At 35.7% G+C, this 19,192-nt stretch overlaps 1 protein-coding gene across 1 annotated transcript in view; it reads right to left on the bottom strand.

The window, feature by feature from the left end:
• Positions 1–16,748, bottom strand: part of LOC140145753 (nose resistant to fluoxetine protein 6-like) — a 70,576-nt gene extending 53,828 nt beyond the window's left edge. Inside the window, exon 1 of the mRNA XM_072167430.1 lies at positions 16,308–16,748. Within this exon, the coding sequence (XP_072023531.1) occupies positions 16,308–16,608 (301 nt within the window). The 5' untranslated portion in view covers positions 16,609–16,748. The remainder of the gene's footprint in view (positions 1–16,307) is intronic.
• Positions 16,749–19,192: the final 2,444 nt, after the last annotated feature.

Below are 19,192 nucleotides of genomic sequence, written 5' to 3'. Positions count from 1 at the left end.
ACAAACCCCTCACGGAAATATCCTGCGCCTCCTCGAGCCACTTCCGGTCCTGCCGGGACTCGAACCCACGACCCTGGGTTTAAGAGGCGAGCGCGCTAGCGTATAGACCAAAAGAGGACTTCCCCGTCAGGTCTATAACACTAACGCACTTATACCTCCGTGACAATATTGTATGCCTCTAAAACAGCCATGTAGGATGAATAATTTGTCCTAAAACCAAATTGACTTTGATGAAGTAATGAATAAAATGTAAGAAAATTATAAAATCTCTTGTGAATAATACGCTCAAATATTTTTGAAAACACAGGAAGGATTGAAATTGGGCGATAATTGTTACATAAATGGGAGTCGCCAGCTTTAAAAATAGGAACAACTTTAGCGTGCTTAAGCTCATCTGGAAAAATTCCATTAGAAATAGACAAATTAAATATGTGAACCAACGGAGAAGCAATCAGATGTTTAACATGTTTTACAATATCAGGTCTAATTTCATCATATCCAGGACTTGCACCAGATCTAAGAGAAGCACATGTTTTGATGACTTCATTCGTGTCCGTTGGTGTAAGAAAAAGTGAATTCTGGGGAGAAGGAATATCATTCAAAAAGTGATCAAAAGAAACATGTATAGGAGGAATATTTTTAGCTAATTTAGGACCAATGTTGGTGAAGAAATCATTAAAACCATTTGCAATCATTTTAGGATTAGTTGTTGGAGTGCCATTTATATCAAAACAATCTGGAAGAGGTTGCTTACGCCTCCTTCCTAAAAGATCATTAAGGATTTTCCAGGTTTGTTTGAGATTGTGCTTTTGTTCACTGAGCAAATTACAATAATACATTTTTTAGAATTACGAATCAGACTGGTAAGAGTATTTCTATAATTTACTAGTAAACGCTTATTGGCATCTGTTGGAGAAGATTTAAATTTACGGTACAGCTTATCCTTACGATTGATGGATGTTAAAATAGCAGTTGTGATCCATGGTTTATGAAGAATTAGAGTCATGCGGTAGCATGACCAGCAAGTTTTAAAAAACGACTGATAAAGAAGAATAAACAGATGCACCGCAAGACTATATTTACACGAAACAAAACGCTATTGTTCTATGATATTTTTCGCTGGGTACAAAATATATCTAAAACCATGCTAAATCTTATTTACTGTCCAAAGTGTAATATTTTAATAACTCATTAATTCAAAAAGTTACGCCAATCTTACAGTCAATCCGATTGTTTGATAATAAACAAACATTCTTGTTTATTTCACGCGGTATTTCATAGCCAAAATTAGTGGCAAATCATAGCTAATCATACTGATATCCAGAATCTTTCGTCACTGCTACAGCCATACATGGCTGTCACTGTCGCACTACTTTTTGAGATTCACTTTCAAAATATACCCTAGCATTTTCCTGGATACCCTACATACAAATTCTGGATCCCATTCGCCAAAAAAAAAATCAAGTTTTTCACAATTCTTTTATTCTTTCCGGACCACAGCATACATTCATATTAATAAATACTCCACTTTCACACGTCGTTATATCAGGACGTCCACGTGGCGAAGTGGTTAAGGCCATGGACTTCTAATCCACTTTCGAAGTTTTGCTCAAGTTCGAAACTTCCCACCACCTTTTTTTTTTTAAATGTTTTATTAACCAATTTATTGAGATAAATCAAGAATAACACCATTTCGAACATCCATTGCTATTGTGATATTATATTTTTTTCATCAAACAAACATGTTTGATTTTTTATTCACACGTAGGCCTAGGGCCTACTTTCACCATCCAGATGCTTTCACCATGCCTGACGATCATGATATTTTCGTCATTTAAAACACATTTATCAGTGGCTCTGTTCACAGCTCACATTGAAATTATATTTGGAATAAATATTATAAATTGTCACAAATTAAAATCACAAACCGCGAAAGATCGCCAACAACTGCCGCCGAATATTGTTATCAAACTAGATTTCCCACAGGGATATAAAGAACCACAAACCGCGAAATTTGGATATATACTAGATTGCCCCGCAGAGCTATAAAGAATCATTCATTCATTCATTCATTTTTTTCACTCATCAAATAGCAAAAAACATAGGATACATACAAAATCATAATACAAGTGAGAGTGAAGATATCACAGGAAAGGCCATGAAGAGGCCTGAAAGTCTGTGATCCCTTGATTGGTTAATTCATCATTTGACATGGCAGCAGGTTGTCATTTCAATGAAGAAGCAACAGTAAGCTGTCATATCTTGATATGAATTAACCTAAATACATGAAAAATAACAGTAAACAATAGTGAATAAGAAAATGCACAACAATAAGTAATATAAATATCCAATGTAGTCATATAAATCAGATATAATAGGAATTAATAGTAACTTTGCATAAGATGTTTTTTAAATACATGGCGGAATTGATTAATCGATGATGAACTTTTGATGCTGTTATCAACATTATTCCATAACTTAGTAGCTGCATATTTAATAGATTTTTCACAGAAAGCTCTTTTGATAAATGGAAGCCTCAGTCGATCTTTATATCTGGTGTTTAAGTCATGGATCTTAGACTGTTTTACAAATAAATCATCAAAAACACTCGGTAAAAGTCCATTATCATGTTTATACATAAATAAACCAAGTTCAAATGTATACATATCCCTGACACTTAAAGTATTATACCTAATCAGTAAGGGATTAGTGCTACTTCTATAATCACTTGCACTTATAATACGAAGTGCCCTCTTTTGAATTTTAAAAAGATCATTTATGTATGATGAACATGCACATCCCCAAGCTAAGATACCATAATTGATATACGGTAATATCAAAGAGCAATACAATGTATATAACGCCTCATGTGGGAGGAAGTTTTTAATTTATTAATTATACCGACATTTCTTGAACATGTTTTTACAATATTATCAATATGTTCTTTCCAAGTGATATTCTGGTCAATTTGTAGACCTAGAAACTTAGTGCTTGGCACTTTTTCAAGCGGTGTTCTTGAGTGCCTGTCAGAGTTAAGAAACAATTGCAAATTGTACTCGGGTTTTGTGTTCTTCTTGGTACCGAGTAACATATAATTAGTTTTTTTAGCATTGACAGATAATTTATTTACCTGGAACCATCTATTCACATTAATAAGCTCTTTGTTGAAGACCCACGAAATATGGATATCCAACAAGCTTAAACTATAAATTAGCTCCCGATAGAGGGCAGGGCTTGATACGGGAAATTAAAATCACGAACCGCGAAAGATCGCCGACAACCGCCGCTTAATAGGGATATCCAACAAGATTGCCCCGCAGGGCTGCAAAGAACCACAGACCGCGAAATTTGGAAATCCAACCAGATTTCTCGCAGGCCTATTGATTATAAAGAACCACAACCCGCGAAATATGGATCCAAAAAATTAAAACCACAAACCGCGAAAGATCGCCAACAACTGCCGGTCAATATTGATATCCAACTAGATTGCCCGCAGGGCTATAAAGAACCACAAACCGCGGAATTTCGATATGCAACTATAACCCCACAGGGCTTCAAAGAACCACAAGCCACGAAATATAGATATCCAACAAGCTTAAACTATAAATTAGCTCCCGATAGAGGGCAGGGCTTGATGAGGAAAATTAAAACCACAAACCACGAAAGATCGCCGATAACCGCCGCTTAATAGGGTTATCCAACTAGATTGCCTCGCAGGGCTACAAAGAACCACAAACCACGAAATTTGGATATCCAATTACATTGCCCGCAGGCCTATCGATTATAAACAACCACAAACCGCTAAATATGGATATCCAACAAATTAAGACCACAAACCGCGAAAGATCAACAACAACTGCAGCTCAATATTGATATCCAACTAGATTGCCCCGCAGGGCTATAAAGAACCAGAAACCGCGAAATTTGGATATGCAACTATAGATTGCCCCACATAGCTACCAAGAACCAGAAACCACGAAATATGGATATCCAACAAGCTTAAACTATAAATTAGCTCCCGATAGAGGGCAGGGCTTGATGAAAACCACAAACCACGAAAGATCGCCGACAACCGCCGCTTAATAGGAATATCCAACTAGGTTGCCCCGCAGGGCTACAAAGAACCATAAACATTAAAACACGATTATATTGCATACTCGGGGAATTTAGACGCTTCCGTAGTATAGGCTTAAATATAATGCGCATTTACCAGTTCCGACTTGAGGTAGGCCTAAATCGGACTTACTCTCTGTGTCTCTGTGGCATTGTCAACATTGGGTGTGTGTTGTTCATATTTACATTTTCTTTACATATTTACCTTGCCTTGAATATATATTAAAATGTATATTGATCATTTGTGTACGCCTCTTAACATTACAGTCACGCATGACAAGCAAGTTTTAAAAATAAACGACTATAAAGTTTCGTTTAATTATTTATTGTCATGAATCAAGAATTGCAACTTCAAACATCTATTTTTCGTTTTATTCGTTTTATGGAGCACTTCCTAACCTGATGACTTTCCAAGCTTGGAGCTGCTTGACTACATTCATAAAAAGAAAAGAAATCTACCAAAAAAACGTTGACAACGTAAAGAAATCAGCAAGTTTAAAAAAACCCACCTCGGCTCACTTTTTGAAACTTGGTCCCATTTTTAACACCAACAGCAAATCAGTGTTTTTATTTTATTTCAACAGAACACAGCGTTTCCAACAAGATTACAAGCCTACTTGTTATTTGCTTAATTCAATCATTAATCATGATTATTATGCAAGAACTAGATAATAACCTTTCAGGTCGTTCCAGAAAGCTTACAAATTAATATCGCATCTGAATATTAAAGATACATAACACTTCTGGAAATGTTTTAAATTTATATAAATATGATAAAGTTTAAATCAGTATACCTTTTACAAATGGGACCAAGTTTCAAAAAGTGAGCCGAGGTGGGTTGTTTTAAACTTGCTGATTTCTTTACGTTGTCAACGTTTTTTTGGTAGATACGCTTATAACTTAAATTCACACGTTTAGCCTTAACTGGAAAACAACGATTATATAATACAGACAGTTTATCAATAAATAACTTCTGGGGAGAAGGAATATCATTCAAAAAGTGATCAAAAGAAACATGTATAGGAGGAATATTTTTAGCTAATTTAGGACCAATGTTGGTGAAGAAATCATTAAAACCATTTGCAATCATTTTAGGATTAGTTGTTGGAGTGCCATTTATATCAAAACAATCTGGAAGAGGTTGCCTACGCCTCCTTCCTAAAAGATCATTAAGGATTTTCCAGGTTTGTTTGAGATTGTGCTTTTGTTCACTGAGCAAATTACAATAATACATTTTTTTAGAATTACGAATCAGACTGGTAAGAGTATTTCAAAAATTTACTAGTAAACGCTTATTGGCATCTGTTGGAGAAGATTTAAATTTACGGTACAGCTTATCCTTACGATTGATGGATGTTAAAATAGCAGTTGTGATCCATGGTTTATGAAGAATTAGAGTCATGCGGTAGCATGACCAGCAAGTTTTAAAAAAACGACTGATAAAGAAGAATAAACAGATGCACCGCAAGACTATATTTACACGAAACAAAACGCTATTGTTCTATGATATTTTTCGCTGGGTACAAAATATATCTAAAACCATGCTAAATCTTATTTACTGTCCAAAGTGTAATATTTTAATAACTCATTAATTCAAAAAGTTACGCCAATCTTACAGTCAATCCGATTGTTTGATAATAAACAAACATTCTTGTTTATTTCACGCGGTATTTCATAGCCAAAATTAGTGGCAAATCATAGCTAATCATACTGATATCCAGAATCTTTCGTCACTGCTACAGCCATACATGGCTGTCACTGTCGCACTACTTTTTGAGATTCACTTTCAAAATATACCCTAGCATTTTCCTGGATACCCTACATACAAATTCTGGATCCCATTCGCCAAAAAAATCAAGTTTTTCACAATTCTTTTATTCTTTCCGGACCACAGCATACATTCATATTAATAAATACTCCACTTTCACACGTCGTTATATCGGGACGTCCACGTGGCGAAGTGGTTAAGGCCATGGACTTCTAATCCACTTTCGAAGTTTTGCTCAAGTTCGAAACTTCCCACCACCTTTTTTTATAAATGTTTTATTAACCAATTTATTGAGATAAATCAAGAATAACACCATTTCGAACATCCATTGCTATTGTGATATTATATTTTTTTTCATCAAACAAACATGTTTGATTTTTTATTCACACGTAGGCCTAGGGCCTACTTTCACCATCCAGATGCTTTCACCATGCCTGACGATCATGATATTTTCGTCATTTAAAACACATTTATCAGTGGCTCTGTTCACAGCTCACATTGAAATTATATTTGGAATAAATATTATAAATTGTCACAAATTAAAATCACAAACCGCGAAAGATCGCCAACAACTGCCGCCGAATATTGTTATCAAACTAGATTTCCCACAGGGATATAAAGAACCACAAACCGCGAAATTTGGATATATACTAGATTGCCCCGCAGAGCTATAAAGAATCATTCATTCATTCATTCATTTTTTCACTCATCAAATAGCAAAAAACATAGGATACATACAAAATCATAATACAAGTCAGAGTGAAGGAATCACAGGAAAGGCCATGAAGAGGCCTGAATTTCTGTGATCCCTTGATTGGTTAATTCATCATTTGACATGGCAGCAGGTTGTCATTTCAATGAAGAAGCAACAGTAAGCTGTCATATCTTGATATGAATTAACCTAAATACATGAAAAATAACAGTAAACAATAGTGAATAAGAAAATGCACAACAATAAGTAATATAAATATCCAATGTAGTCATATAAATCAGATATAATAGGAATTAATAGTAACTTTGCATAAGATGTTTTTTAAATACATGGCGGAATTGATTAATCGATGATGAACTTTTGATGCTGTTATCAACATTATACCATAACTTAGTAGCTGCATATTTAATAGATTTTTCACAGAAAGCTCTTTTGATAAATGGAAGCCTCAGTCGATCTTTATATCTGGTGTTTAAGTCATGGATCTTAGACTGTTTTACAAATAAATCATCAAAAACACTCGGTAAAAGTCCATTATCATGTTTATACATAAATAAACCAAGTTCAAATGTATACATATCCCTGACACTTAAAGTATTATACCTAATCAGTAAGGGATTAGTGCTACTTCTATAATCACTTGCACTTATAATACGAAGTGCCCTCTTTTGAATTTTAAAAAGATCATTTATGTATGATGAACATGCACATCCCCAAGCTAAGATACCATAATTGATATACGGTAATATCAAAGAGCAATACAATGTATATAACGCCTCATGTGGGAGGAAGTTTTTAATTTATTAATTATACCGACATTTCTTGAACATGTTTTTACAATATTATCAATATGTTCTTTCCAAGTGATATTCTGGTCAATTTGTAGACCTAGAAACTTAGTGCTTGGCACTTTTTCAAGCGGTGTTCTTGAGTGCCTGTCAGAGTTAAGAAACAATTGCAAATTGTACTCGGGTTTTGTGTTCTTCTTGGTACCGAGTAACATATAATTAGTTTTTTTAGCATTGACAGATAATTTATTTACCTGGAACCATCTATTCACATTAATAAGCTCTTTGTTGAAGACCCACGAAATATGGATATCCAACAAGCTTAAACTATAAATTAGCTCCCGATAGAGGGCAGGGCTTGATACGGAAATTAAAATCACGAACCGCGAAAGATCGCCGACAACCGCCGCTTAATAGGGATATCCAACAAGATTGCCCCGCAGGGCTGCACAGAACCACAGACCGCGAAATTTGGAAATCCAACCAGATTTCTCGCAGGCCTATTGATTATAAAGAACCACAACCCGCGAAATATGGATCCAAAAAATTAAAACCACAAACCGCGAAAGATCGCCAACAACTGCCGGTCAATATTGATATCCAACTAGATTGCCCGCAGGGCTATAAAGAACCACAAACCGCGGAATTTCGATATGCAACTATGACCCCACAGGGCTTCAAAGAACCACAAGCCACGAAATATGGATATCCAACAAGCTTAAACTATAAATTAGCTCCCGATAGAGGGCAGGGCTTGATGAGGAAAATTAAAACCACAAACCACGAAAGATCGCCGATAACCGCCGCTTAATAGGGTTATCCAACTAGATTGCCTCGCAGGGCTACAAAGAACCACAAACCACGAAATTTGGATATCCAATTACATTGCCCGCAGGCCTATCGATTATAAACAACCACAAACCGCTAAATATGGATATCCAACAAATTAAGACCACAAACCGCGAAAGATCAACAACAACTGCAGCTCAATATTGATATCCAACTAGATTGCCCCACAGGGCTATAAAGAACCAGAAACCGCGAAATTTGGATATGCAACTATAGATTGCCCCACATAGCTACCAAGAACCAGAAACCACGAAATATGGATATCCAACAAGCTTAAACTATAAATTAGCTCCCGATAGAGGGCAGGGCTTGATGAAAACCACAAACCACGAAAGATCGCCGACAACCGCCGCTTAATAGGAATATCCAACTAGGGCTACAAAGAACCATAAACATTAAAACACGATTATATTGCATACTCGGGGAATTTAGACGCTTCCGTAGTATAGGCTTAAATATAATGCGCATTTACCAGTTCCGACTTGAGGTAGGCCTAAATCGGACTTACTCTCTGTGTCTCTGTGGCATTGTCAACATTGGGTGTGTGTTGTTCATATTTACATTTTCTTTACATATTTACCTTGCCTTGAATATATATTAAAATGTATATTGATCATTTGTGTACGCCTCTTAACATTACAGTCACGCATGACAAGCAAGTTTTAAAATAAACGACTATAAAGTTTCGTTTAATTATTTATTGTCATGAATCAAGAATTGCAACTTCAAACATCTATTTTTCGTTTTATTCGTTTTATGGAGCACTTCCTAACCTGATGACTTTCCAAGCTTGGAGCTGCTTGACTACATTCATAAAAAGAAAAGAAATCTACCAAAAAACGTTGACAACGTAAAGAAATCAGCAAGTTTAAAAAACCCACCTCGGCTCACTTTTTGAAACTTGGTCCCATTTTTAACACCAACAGCAAATCAGTGTTTTTATTTTATTTCAACAGAACACAGCGTTTCCAACAAGATTACAAGCCTACTTGTTATTTGCTTAATTCAATCATTAATCATGATTATTATGCAAGAACTAGATAATAACCTTTCAGGTCGTTCCAGAAAGCTTACAAATTAATATCGCATCTGAATATTAAAGATACATAACACTTCTGGAAATGTTTTAAATTTATATAAATATGATAAAGTTTAAATCAGTATACCTTTTACAAATGGGACCAAGTTTCAAAAAGTGAGCCGAGGTGGGTTGTTTTAAACTTGCTGATTTCTTTACGTTGTCAACGTTTTTTTGGTAGATACGCTTATAACTTAAATTCACACGTTTAGCCTTAACTGGAAAACAACGATTATATAATACAGACAGTTTATCAATAAATAACTTATACGCTTGGCTAACAGATTCCTCATTAAGAACATGATTCCAATTAGTTAATTGAAGGTGATTTGTGGATGAATGAATGTTCCGTTGAGTAAATGAACGACCATGTGTGGATCCAACAAAATTATATTTCAATGAAATAGAATCAGTAAATTGAAAAATAGGGTAATGATCCGTGATGTCAGACACACATATACCAGACTTAATTTTCTTATCAAAAACATTAGTGAAAATATTATCAAGAAGTGTGGCAGAATGTGACGTTATCCTGGTGGGGCTATCTATAAGTGGAAACATATTATGATCAAAGAAATTTGTAAGGAAATTCTGAATTTTTAAATCATTCTCGTGCTGTAAAAGGTCTAAGTTAAAATCACCTGAAATATAGCAATGCTTGTTTTCATTTGCAATAACATCAAGACAACGGCTTAAATCAGAGTTAAATGAATCAACGTCAGTTCTATGAGCACGATAAACATTACCAATAATTATATTCTTACACTTTGAATTCATAATTTCAACGAAGATAGACTCAGAGTGATCAATAACATTAACAGAAGAGTCATACTGAATTAGGTCAAGATCCTTTCTTAATTTAAAAGAAAGCGAATTATGAATGTACAAAGCAGCACCACCACTTTTCCTGTTCTTCCGTGGTACACTAATTAAATTATAATTGGTAATATCGATTAAATTAGATTGATCCTCCTTAAACCAAGTTTCTGACATTGCAATTACAGAAAAAGTGTGTTTCAAATTTGATAAGAAAATTTCAATGTTGTCACGGTTTTTGTTAAAACTACAAGAATTTAAATGTAAAATTGAAAAATTGTCACTGAACGATACATCAATATCAAGTAAATTATCAAAGTAGTAGTTACAGGAGTTAACACAATTGGGTTTAAACAGATTCTTTGGCATAGCATTATCGACAATATCATCATAAAAGAAAGGATTCAATTTATTATATAAAATGGCGGGTCCACGGACAGAATCTGCTTCCAGTGAGCTATCTCATTAGGCGATGAAAATAATATATCCGAAAAAGACATAAATATCCAAAAACTATGGAACAATTTAGAGTCTCATTTTTGTAAGGAATTTCTATCTGGAAATCCCTCGGGTAATTCTGGCTAGAAATACCCGAAATATCGAATCATGCTGTAAACATCTAGACATGTTAAACACCATCTGATCTCATCACTATACCGTGTACATGGTATAACAATATTGATTAATCGAAACAACTTTGTGAGAGATCAGTGTTTCATGTCTTATTGGCTTTTAATGCGGCGTTCTGAATAGTAAGCGTGCTAACTAGGAATTAAACAAAATATTAATTCCGTACAGCTTAAAAACATAGCAAAGACTTGCAATTAGTGGAGTTCACATAATTGTCTTTCAGACTTGAAAGCATGTATACTTCATATGTACCTGCACTTGGTACTATATTTTATGATAATGATGATTGTACTAGAAGTCTCTTTTGCTTGCTCTTTGGAGCCTTGCAAATGTATTAAGTTATGCTACTCTGCGCACAACATATTCTCAAACGAAACCCACTCATATCGGCAATTAGCTATACTTTGTTCCACTGTCATGATTATCTACCCAAATTGGAACAAGCTAAATCCGTTGCTACTAAACATACAGCTAGCAAGACGTGTTTTGCAAGCTGTATGCAAGCTTATATACAAAATCACGTTTCTGGAGTTAAACTCCGTCATCAGTTGCGCTGTGAAGGTCTAGAATGGTTCTAAAACTGACCCATGTTTAGATTTTGAACATAAATTCGATGTGTATAAATTATGTATCGGTTAGCTTTTACTAAAGCTCTCACGAATTACTACAGCACCATGACAATGTCATCTTGCGCCGTAATATTGATTAATTCCAGACACTCTATAGGCTTACTACTTTACTTATTCATAGCAGTACAACCTATACTAGTAACATGCGACTTAGTTGAAGAATGTCTATAGTTGAATTATATCGTTTTTCTTATATAATATAGGCCTATATGGTATATCATATAAAAGCATACAAGAAAACATAGATTCCTAACTTGGATCTATGAAAATTTCAGCACGAGTACCCATTTTTGGTCTTTCGTGTGATGATTGCTAAAAATGACCTTCCTGTCCTTATGCACGAATATCCATTTCGGATCTCTCGTGTTAGGACACTAACATGAAAACAAAATTAATGAAGTCATGTTAGCATGATATTAAAGCTCAAGCTTGAACTTAAAAGCACATTCTAGTATATACTAACTCCAGCTCTACAGGTACAGAGCTGCTGTTAGCTCTTGATAAGAGCCCTCGCAGTACCTTAGAAGATCCAGTGATCCACAAGTAAAATAAACCCAAGCAAGTGACTGGTATTTTGTAAAGAAAATGTAGATAGACCATTCCCTGCCTGGTTTAGACCATTCTGTAAAAATTAATACCACTCCCAGCAGTGCATGTACATGGTACAGAGCTTGCCGAAGGCAAGCTTCACTATTGGCAAGCTACGGTACATAAGTCACCAACAAGTACCGGGTATATGGCCACTATGCAGTAGGACAACTATGCAGTAAAGATCACTGTCTCCCTAAGATATTGGTCTACAAAACCCACCAACCGCGAAAGCCCACTCACCGAGCCGCCAGGTAAGAGCCCTCGCAGTACCTTAGAAGATCCAGTGATCCCCAAGTAAAATAAACCCAAGCAAGTGACTGGTATTTTTAAAGAAAATGTATATAGGCCAATCCCTGCCTGGTTTAGACCATTCTGTAAAAAATTAATACCACTCCCAGCAGTGCATGTACATGGTACAGAGCTTGCCGAAGGCAAGCTTCACTATTGGCAAGCTACGGTACATAAGTCACCAACAAGTACCGGGTATATGGCCACTATGCAGTAGGACAACTATGCAGTAAAGATCACTGTCTCCCTAAGATATTGGTCTACAAAACCCACCAACCGCGAAAGCCCACTCACCGAGCCGCCAGGCGAGGTCTTTACTATTAGTGTCAGAGGGCATATGGCATGGTTTTTCATTTTTTCTTTCAATTGGATGGAAAATAGGTTGGCTTTGGAGCAAAGCTAAATACGATCATGAACAATGGTCTTCAAACATTTTTTACAATTTGCCATGAAGATCCAACGTCAAACACACACAACAACAAACACAAACAAAAAAACACACACAAAAAAAAACCTCACAAGGTTAAACTAAACACTGAAGTTTAAAGTAGGTGATGAAAAACAAATTAGGGGCCAAAAGCATATAGGACAGAGTCATACGAGCACGGAAAACCACCAGGTAACTGATAAATCGTCGGTCGCAACACATAGTGGCGTAGAGTGATTGTCCAAACTTTCCGTTTCACATAGTGGCGTATAGCTTTAGAGCTAACTATTATCCTATAACAGTTATTCCTTGTTAACTATTAAAGACACAGTTTAATAGTTTGAACCTTAAACTTCAATTTCAAATGGAATCGGGCCACTGAGAGATAACAGTGGAGAAGTATAGACCCTGTTACTAGTAGCATATCCTTCAAAAACGGTTTGCTCGGAAACGTATTTTGTCCTTCACGTACGCCACTATGTGTTGCGACCGACGAAATATACCATAAAGAAAGGCTAATGCATAAACAAATATAAATCAATAATAGATACAGAAATAATAATATAAGGGATTTTTTTTTTTTTTTTTTAATCACAACGATTAGAAACCTAGTACTAAATATGACTTGAAAATACACAACAAAAAGGGGAAAATTGATCACGACATTCCAGCAATCAAGGTGAATATAGCAGGCAAGTATAATGGCGAAGATTAAGGAAAGAAAAACATGTTCAATCACCCGCCAATGAACACAATGATTCAGAAAAATGTCATGGACAGCTAAATTTAAAACAAGTTAAAGTAAATGACAAGAAATAAATCAAGTAAATAAGTAATTAAACAATTAAAGAAAATACATATGAATAAATATATTAAAAAAAGAAAGAAAAAAAATCAACAGACGCTGAATACAAGCCGCAATTTGACCCTATAACTTGACCCCTGGGTTACGGATGGGGTCAACTGCTCTTGCATTGTGCTTAGGATGTCATAAGAAATATTCCTGGTGAATTTCAGCTTAATCGGAACTTATACATGGATTTTGATTTTTGAAAATTTTGATTGACCTTTTGACCCCCTTAATGACCTTTGACCTCAATGGAAAAAAAACCTTATGTACACCGACAAAATGCATTGATCCAGTTTTAATTAAAAAATTCTACTATGTTCAGTTGTTGAGATAAAAATTCTTGAAGTTATCTAGCTAAAAACAGGAAGTGACCCCTTAATGACCTTTGACCCCCAAAATAAAAATACCGTGCATACATCAGGTAACACTGATTCATGTATGATGGTTATATTACTCTGGTCTGTTTACATTTTGAGATACAATTTTTTTGAACATTTTTGATAATTTTGGTTTTTCACCAGAAGTAACCCCTTAATGACCTTTGACCCCAAAATTGTAGGCATCCTAAAGACCCTGGCTAGTAGCGATGCATGTGTGCTAATGGCGACTCTCTGCTATGTAATTTGTAAAGACAGTGATTTTTTGAATATTTTTTAGACTTTGACCGGAAATGACCCCTTAATGACCTTTGACCCCTTATCTGAGCACACCCTATAGACACCGACTAAGGCCGAGTCACATGATATAACCATGTCCTCATCGCATTAAATTTGTGGAAGGAGTAGCATTTTTGGTGAAATCACATTTTTGACCATTATAGCTAGGTCAAAGGTCACAGCAAGGTCAAAGTCAAATGGAAGGTTTGGCCAGACAGGGTCTAATTCTGCATAAAACCGGGCAACGTTATTTCTATAGATCTGCTGCGCATTCAAATTGCATTGTATTGCATCGTAATTTCATTTGTGTCTATGCTAATTATGTTTACACAACATGAACTCACGTGTTTTCAAGCAAATTCGCCGATAATAGGTGATCAAAAGCGATCGGAATGTTACAAAAGTACAGATCGCATTCAGCTTACTTCATATGAGATGATCTTGGGAAAAATACGGCATAATTTGTCTTGGTGCTTGCGGAATGCCATGCAGTAAAATATTAAAACGTTGCGGCAATTCATGATTGACAACTAGCAATCGGCGTGTCCTTCGTATCCTCCACTGTCAATTTCTTATCCACTCACTAATCCTCACAAAAGCTTTGTGTTGATTACGTAATGTGTGGAGGCAAATTGCAATAAGTACAATGAAATAATGAGTAGGGCGGGCTCCGAGGCGGGTTTCTTCTTCATCTTACGTAACAGTATTGTTCTCCAACAAAACCCGGAAGCTTGTCGTTTGGAGCTCTAGCTGAAATACAGCAAGATAATGTAAGATAGTAAATGTAAACCTGTATTTTAGCTAGGTTTGGCCTACCCCCGTGGTCTTTTGGGTCAAGTTTGGTTGAAATCTGTCAATCCCTTGCGAAGCTAGATGCAGTTGATTGCGGTTGCCAGAAGAAAGAAAGAAGAAGAAGAAGAAAGAAGAATTGGGAAGAGACAGCACAAGCCGACGTTCGACGTCGGCTTGTAAGGATGACTTCTAGCTCGAGATACTCTAGCTAAAATACAGGTTTACATTTACTATCTTACATTATCTTGCTGTATTTCAGCTAGAGCTCCAAACGACAAGCTTCCGGGTTTTTTGGAGAACAATACTGTTACGTAAGATGAAGAAGAAACCCACCTCGGAGCCCGCCCTACTCATTATTTCATTGTACTTATTGCAATTTGCCTCCACACATTACGTAATCAATACAAAGCTTTTGTGAGGATTAGTGAGTGGATAAGAAATTGACAGTGGAGGATACGAAGGACACGCCGATTGTTAGTTGTCAATCATGAATTGCCGCAACGTATTAATATTTTATTTCATGGCATTTTATTTCATGGCACCAAGACAAATTATGCCGTATTTTTCCAAAGATCATCTCATATGAAGTAAGCTGAATGTGATCTGTACTTTTGTAACATTCCGATCGCTTTTGATCACCTATTATCGGCGAATTTGCTTGAAAACACGTGAGTTCATGTTGTGTAAACATAATTAGCATAGACACAAATGAAATTACGATGCAATACAATGCAATTTGAATGCGCAGCAGATCTATAGAAATAACGTTGCCCGGTTTTATGCAGAATTAGACCCTGTCTGATGACATCAGTGACATATAACATGTGAGGCACACAAATGGTTTTAATGGGGTAGTCTTGGGGTGCCAATGAAGTTGCTAGCAGCAGTGATATATCTGAGCTGAGCGGCAACAATAGGAATCAGGCAGTGTCACTGGTATAATTGAAGACAGAGATAAAAAAAAAAAAGACCAGCTTGCGTCTGACGTCATCTGTCAATCAAACTCGAGCACGGTTTGTTAACAAGTGTCGTGATGATGAGGTCCTGAAAAACCGGACGCCTCTTTGTTAATTTTGCACCTTCAAACATACAAACCATCTCAAAAGTTAGGTCTTTTATAGTGGGAAACTTTTTTTCCCGAAGGCTCCGTCAACAATACCTAGAAAAGTTGCTTTTGCCTCGTAAAAGTACGTAATTTTCCGCCATTTTCTGGCGATTCGTAAGGAATGTGATTGACATTGACGTCAGACGCAAACTAGTCTTTTTTTTATCTATGTCTTCTATTATAGTACTCAGTAAAAAAAATTGTAATTAACTTACTGTTAAAGGCATACATCTGTCCTTGGGAAAGATCCAACATCATCTGATTGAGATCTTGCTGACATTGTGTCGAGCCATTTTGAGACATGTCTGTATCCAATATAACAGTATCTTCTTGCATGCCACGGGGAGTGCCATAATTAAATAGCTCGTTAACTAAATATTCATAGAGTGTACCACTTGCAACAGTTTCAGGTGACAATAGTTGTGATGAAAGCTGTAGATTTTGTGCATTGATGACGGTGATTAAAGTGAATAGAAGAACATCCCATAACAGTGTATAGTGTAGATATTTACACATTGTACATGGATTTTCAGCACTTCGGTGTGCAAACAGCTTACGGGCAGAGACTTGGCAGAGAGTATAGGTTTCTACATAGCAAATGTATAACTGAAAGCGGAACTATTAGGCCTAAATATTATCAACGTAGACATCCTTGAGAGGGCACTCAATTCACGTGGATGCCGGGCGTGGATGATGAACAAGTACAATAGGAGGCGGCCAAGACATTATGATCTGCTTAGTGACCATGGTGACATGTTATTATGAGTTGTACAAAACCCTGAATATCATAAAGATCAGTACAAGGATCATTAAATCAGGATGTGACACTCAGTAATTTGCATGTGTCCAATTCATATGTTAATAGCATATTGTTATTAAAATGATGGTCTGCCTGGCTAGAGGGCGCGAATAATATACACAGACAGAGCTTGACTCAAATTCTATATTGGGTTAAATCACAGATATTGGAATGCGCAATTAAATAGCTGTCTAATGATCGGCTTTCCATAGTAAACCATTTTTGTAATAAAATAAATGTTAAATTTATTTTGTGTAAACGTCAAGTTTGTACGTTTTTAGCATCTAAAGTGCCAAGCTCAGGTGAAATCTAGCTAAATCTAGTAATGTCAAATTCCGCTGCATTGCCCCATCTGGATAATAGAATTCTATTAAAAAATATTGAATTCTAACAGAGCCAACTCCAGTAAACCACGATTTATCAGCAGTTTAAAGAGATATGTTAACTGAACAAGATAAACAATCAAGTACACACATGACAATTAAAGCATGCAAACCAGCTGGCAATCTTAAAATATACTGCAGACGAACGACGTGCTTTTCCATCCCAGACACGTCGAGGAAGGTGCAGGATTGGTCTTTTTGGGTGGATGAATGATATTTTACGTACTAATAGATAGGGAGAAATTTAGATATTTTTGATAGTGCCACGATATTTTGTGATATTTAGACATATATATCGTTATGAATTCGGCAGACGGCCGAATCCGGATTCGGCTTTTGGTAAATTCATTTTACGCATTCATTACTTTTGAATTTGAGAATAAGGGATCAATGCTATACATGATGGAGGGCAGCATGTCGATTTATTAACGGAGATCAGATGATAAGTATTCAAAAGAGGGCGGCATACAGGGTTAGCTAACGGTGACTCACAGTACGGTCAAAGACGATAACCGTTAAAAAATCGATATGCCGCCCTCTATAGGTAAAGCATTGATCCCTTGTTCTCGAATTCAAAAGTAATGTATGCGTAAAATGAATTTACCAAAAGACGAATCCGGATTCGGCCGTCTGCCGAATTCATAACGATATGATAGTTAGACTGATAGATATCGTCTAGCTAGATTTATATGGCGATATTTAGATAAGACAAAGTAGCAACTTGGAAATTTTATGAAATATCGACGATATATCTGATAGTTAGACAAACGATACATATCGTCTATAGATTTAGGTGGCGATATTTAAATAAGACAAAGTAGGAACTTGGAAATTTTATAAAATATCGGCGATATATCTGATAGTTAGACAACTGATAGATATCGTCTAGCTAGATTTTGAGAACGATAGTTAGCCAAAGTAGCAACTTGTAAATTTTATGAAATATCGACGATATATCTGATAGTTAGACAAACGATACATATCGTCTAGTTAGATTTAGGTGGCGATATTTAGATAAGACAAAGTAGGAACTTGGAAATTTTATAAAATATCGGCGATATATCTGATAGTTAGACAACGGATAGATATCGTCTAGCTAGATTTTGAGAACGATAGTTAGACAAAGTAGCAACTTGGAAATTTTATGAAATATCAACGATATATCTGATAGTTAGACAAACGATACATATCGTCTAGTTAGATTTAGATGGCGATATTTAGATAAGACAAAGTAGGAACTTGGAAATTTTATAAAATATCGGCGATATATCTGATGGTTAGACAACTGATAGATATCGTCTAGCTAGATTTTTAGAACGATAGTTAGACAAAGTAGCAACTTGGAAATTTTATGAAATATCGACGATATATCTGATAGTTAGACAAACGATACATATCGTCTAGTTAGATTTAGATGGCGATATTTAGATATGATAGATATCGTCTAGCTAGATTTTGAGAACGATATAGACAAAGTAGCAACTTGGAACTTTTATATGAAATATCGATGATATATCTGATATTTAGACAAACGATACATATCGTCTAGTTAGATTTAGATGGCGATATTAAGATAAGACAAAGTAACATGGACATTTTATAGAATATCGGCGATATATCTGATAGTTAGACAAACGATACATATCGTCTAGCTAGATTTAGATGGCGATATTTAGATAAGACAAAGTAGCTGGACATTTTTATAAAATATCGGCGATATATCTGATAGTTAGACAAAATGATAGATATCGTCTAGCTAGATTTTGAGAACGATAGTTAGACAAAGTAGCAACTTGGAAATTTTATGAAATATCGACGATATATCTGATAGTTAGACAAACGATACATATCGTCTAGTTAGATTTAGATGGCGATATTTAGATATGATAGATATCGTCTAGCTAGATTTTGAGAACGA

The sequence above is a fragment of the Amphiura filiformis genome, unplaced genomic scaffold, assembly GCF_039555335.1.
Source record: "Amphiura filiformis unplaced genomic scaffold, Afil_fr2py scaffold_597, whole genome shotgun sequence".
Taxonomy (NCBI): Eukaryota; Metazoa; Echinodermata; class Ophiuroidea; order Amphilepidida; family Amphiuridae; genus Amphiura; species Amphiura filiformis.
Note: the sequence above shows the minus strand (reverse complement) of the source record. Positions and strands in the feature narration are given on the sequence as shown.